The sequence below is a fragment of the Haliotis asinina genome, chromosome 9, assembly GCF_037392515.1.
Source record: "Haliotis asinina isolate JCU_RB_2024 chromosome 9, JCU_Hal_asi_v2, whole genome shotgun sequence".
In the NCBI taxonomy this organism is placed as follows: Eukaryota; Metazoa; Mollusca; class Gastropoda; order Lepetellida; family Haliotidae; genus Haliotis; species Haliotis asinina.
In genome coordinates this window covers 8815541-8820213 of record NC_090288.1, presented here as the reverse complement: position 1 = coordinate 8820213, position 4673 = coordinate 8815541, and the positions used below count along the sequence as shown (strand labels likewise).

Below are 4673 nucleotides of genomic sequence, written 5' to 3'. Positions count from 1 at the left end.
TCGATGTTTTTGGAAGATGAAGTTGCAACTGATTTAGGTATTTTGAGGATGTGCTCACACTTAACTACTTATTATGTTATTCTTCTGAGCCACTATCTTATATATATCTTACGTAAAGGTCGTATGAAATGTATTTGAATTTGACAAGGCATTCAATTCAATTGAAGGAATAAATCATTGACACGACTCATGCGGCACGACTTGAGTGGCAAATTGGGTCGAAAAATGTCATACTTAGTCTATGTGTGCTTAATAATTGTGTTATGTCAGCAATATTTGATTGTGACATCTTCGTCCGCCAAGGCTGTATGCTAAGCCCCTCTTTGTTTATTTAATAAATGAATTGGCGACAGTTGTGTGCCAAAACTGAACAGACAGTATTCAGTTACGTCCATATATATTTATGATATTCTTGTACTAGAGAAGTATTCAGTTACGTCCATATATATTTATGGTGTTCTTGTACTAAAGAACTTGCAATACAAATTAGGTTGCAGCAAACCATTGCCTTGAATTTAAGCTAAATGTAAATACAAATACAACAATCGATATTAACACTGTCGCTATTTTTCTATTTAGTTGTTCAAGAGTGTGTTAATATGTAGATGTCCGTTTTACATGCAACTGGCGTTGTATTGCAGGGGCAAAATATGATATGGGCATTTACAGGAATTTAAAGCAACTGCGAATTGGAAGGAATATCAACATTTCAACAAATTGAAACCCATTCTGATATATTAGCAAATCATAGGATGAACAGCGGAATTGCACAAGACATATTCTGAACTTTCTTACGTTTAACATAGACAGGTGGATAGATTGTTTAATCACTATAAAACAAAAACTTTCTGGATAGATTGTTTAATCATTATAAAACAAAAACGTGCGAGTTACATTTGAGTTTCATTCTAGGTTTATATGTTCACATATCTAAGTCGTTGTTTAACTGATTACAGGAATAACGAGTGAGATTTTATATGCTGTTCATATCATGCATTAGCAAATCCAATAGAGAATAATAATTCTTTTACGTTTCTGACACAATTTCTTTGCCTATTTCTATCATGTGTAATCATCATATTACAGCATATTTTTGCAATCTACTTGTTGCCATACTCAATAATTTTAGCCCACAGTTAATACCTTTCACATTTGTTTCAATATATAAGGAAAATCTATCACATTCGCCGTATACTGCCGAAGTACATGCATTATTTTTTACCCCAAGATATTTCTTACAAGCTTATAAATATTTCTAAAGCATCGGAAGCTCTGGTTCCCCATATCTCAGCGCCACACCACAAGATAGGACATATTTTAGCATTAAAAATCTTGAAAAATGAATTGTATGATAAGTCACCAAGTGGTTTATGCATTTGATAATGCCTGATAAGATTTTTTACCTTTACTATGAGTAGTGTACAGCATCACCCTGGCGTCGTTTTCAAGATGGCGGCACTTCCGGTCACGCGACCCCATGGTGACGTCATTCGATTGTTCTAGGATGACGTCATCCGTGGGTGTGTACGGGGTGTGACGTCATTCGATTGTTCTATGACGACGTCATCCGTTGGTGTGTACGAGGTGTGACGTGGTCCTTAGCAACGGTGGTTTGTGCGAGATCCCGGTAGACGGACGGCACGGCACGGGACGAGGGAGGGAAGGGAAGGGGAAGAGGACGACGGTAGCTCATAAAGAAAGCTGGTTCGAGTGTTAAAAGCATGTACGTCGAGTTTTCTTTTGGGGAGTGTTTGGGGTGGCCCTGAAAAGTGCCGTGAGGTGTGGATGCCTCAAAGTCAGCATCGGCAGACGGGTTTGAGTCATCGGAAAACATATTTGCCGGGACAAATGTCATCGTGGATTGATTGCGTTCCTTTGGGGACACCCCCACCACAATAGAGGCATGCGTAAAACTTGGCTGTGGGGACGAGATCGAATCGGTCGGATGGATGGGCTTTCAGACAGGTAGGGCACATGATGAATCGCCATTGGTCTGCTAATTTTTGTAATGCCGCCATTTCCGCGTTTGCTGTTTTCTGGGGTGTAGTGCCTGTTCTCGCTGTGGTTGGTGGTGGTCGCGCTGTCGTGCCCGCTCCCGTCGTCGTCGTCGTCGTCGTCATCGTCGTCTTCAATCTTGATGACGGGTTCTAGTTGTGGTGGTGGTGTGGTGGTGGTGGTGGTGGTGGTGGGAATGAGGGGCGTTTTCCTTTCTTTCTCTTCTTCTTCTTCCTTCTTCATGTGGAGGAGGGTCGGGCAACACCGGAGACATTGTTTTCGTCCACAGTTTCTTCGGTAAGGTGTTGGTCGGACCATTTTCACTTTTCGTGTATCCATATCTTCGTCACACACGGAGTTGGCGATATGTGAGGGTAATGGTAACGTTTATATATCCTCGACGACGTCACATCGATGACGCTTGAGGCGCTTGAGCGCTTGAGGTCGTGACGTCATTATGGCGCGTGAGGTCGTGACGTCATGGTCGTGGGAGTGTTGTGCTGTGATTGGCTGAGTTCTGCTATATGGGATGAGGAGGAGGACGGCAGCGGACAACCATGGAAGAAAACTGGGATTTAGAGTTGATTTCGTTGGAACCATCCTCGTCACCACCCCTGCCACCATCACTGCCAGTATGGCAATGCACCCAGTGCCATGGGTGTTTACCTGTGTACGCCAACGGGACCAGTGCCTATAATGGTATGTTCTGTTGTGTCTACTGTGGCACGGGACTCAAAGACACCTACATGCGACGCCTCACCCATGGAAGCAAGTGCCCCGTCAAGAAAACCAAGCTAGACATTCCCCCGTGTCAATGCACGATGCCGCCCCTGTGGTAGTTGTGATCACCACAACGGAAAAACCGGTCCTTTTCAGGGCCACACACATCTCACTAAAGAATGCTTTCATGCCATGACAATCATAACAAGACGTGTTGTTTTTTCAACGTTTTATTTTCCCCCGCTAACCATGGTGACAAAAGAGTCAGGATTAGGGGCGTCCCTGATCTTTTGTTTACAAACGGTATGAACCCGAACATGAAGAGAACATCATAACATCAGAATGATAAGGTTGTGTCCTTTGACAGGGCTGTGGGTCCTGGACGTTGTTGTTGTTGTTGTCTGGCAGGCGTGTGGGTTGAAACCAGCGTTTCACACGTTGTTCATTGCCGAGGGTAGCATAGGGATCAAACTGTTCCATCACGTCGTCGAAAGTCCATCCACGGGCACGATGAGCCAGGACAAACAAACAGTACATTCCACATGAGGCAGTGAACCAGGGTTGAACTGATTGAACATTCCACCGCTGTGCGAGCCATCCATGACATTCCAAAAGTCGGGATGCAGTTGGGTGGGGTCGACGCCATAACTGTCAAAGTAGTCAAAGACACCCAGTGCTGGACGATACACGCACACCCAGTGTTGTCCCGGGAGATGACTGGGGTCCGTGTTGACGATGTAAGCTTTAGGATAAGGTCCGTGTCGTTCACTTAGCACGGTGATGGTAAAGTGATCTCGGGCAAAGGTCCCTTGGTAAAGGGGTCGCAGCAGGGGGTCCTGCTGGACATAGGCGTTCACATGTTTGGTCGTCAATCCATCCATCCTTAGAACATCAAAGCATTGCGGAACCGATCAGTTTCAAATACGCTTCGTATTCCTCGTAGCAGACGAGGGTGACCGGACGAGATAAGGGTTCTGCAAACTGGAGTTCGAGTCCCAACTTTCCCGTGTGTCGTGGGTAGTTATGACATTCGTCTGCTCCCAGATCCGCCGTCAAATCCACCACCCACAGTGTGAATCCGTTCCTGAACTCGTCTAGGGTGAGGTTGCAGGGATGTTCTTGGCACAGGTGTCCCGTGTTGCGAAACAGGTTCATGTACAACTTTTTGAGCGAGCCACTGTTGTTCTGAAAGTCACTTTGGATTTCTGTGCCATGCACTTCCTGGCCATTGAGTTTCGGTTTGAGACTGGTCACGTTGTTGTGCTTGAAATGGAACTGGTTCTTTTCCTTGCTGCCGGCAAAAGCATCGTTGTCCACCAGTCCCAACACCAAGCGTATGGGCAGTTGTCCTCCCACCAGTTGATCTTTGTGGAAATCGGCTTTAGTCAGTTCAAGTCGACATTCCACATCTCCAGCACTCATCAAGTAGAAATCACTCGGGCTCCGAATCAGTTCTAGTTTGATGGGGACGCCATCCACCAGGTACCGGTCTTGCAGAAACAGGTCACAGTGGAGACGGCCTGTCAGTTCCACTTGAATGACCCGCCATCGTGCGACGAGTCCTGCATTGACATTCTGAGCGACGGCATTGAAGTCATCCATTTTTCCAGCTTCATCGGTGTACCATCCTGGGCACTAGAGATGCGTCCCTTTAGCTGCCTTCCCATAACTCAGTAACGTTTCCAAATAGGCTCGGTAGGGATAGGTTCCCATGGAGGGGGTGATTTCCAACTGGTTGTGTCCCACTTGCACACGCACTTCTCGAAAGAGGGAATGTTGCTCACCGTGGACATGACGAGTCGGTCATCCCCATCATCAGTAGCATCCGTGCCATCGGTATTCTTGATTTTGAGGCAGATGCGGAGGTAACACTGATTCAAATCGATGTACGCGTTCACAGGGTTATCAATGTTAAACTGGAGGGCACCCACCACAGAAGTGGGTGCAAGAGGATTGTA

The 4673-nt window shown here is 45.9% G+C and overlaps 1 protein-coding gene across 1 annotated transcript; it reads right to left on the bottom strand.

Annotated features, from left to right (window-relative positions):
* Positions 1–3606: 3606 nt before the first annotated feature.
* Positions 3607–4317, bottom strand: LOC137296556 (uncharacterized protein F54H12.2-like). The gene has a single exon (XM_067828362.1). The coding sequence runs from the start codon at positions 4315–4317 to the stop codon at positions 3607–3609; it is 711 nt and encodes a 236-aa protein (XP_067684463.1).
* Between the last annotated feature and the right edge of the window lie 356 nt (positions 4318–4673).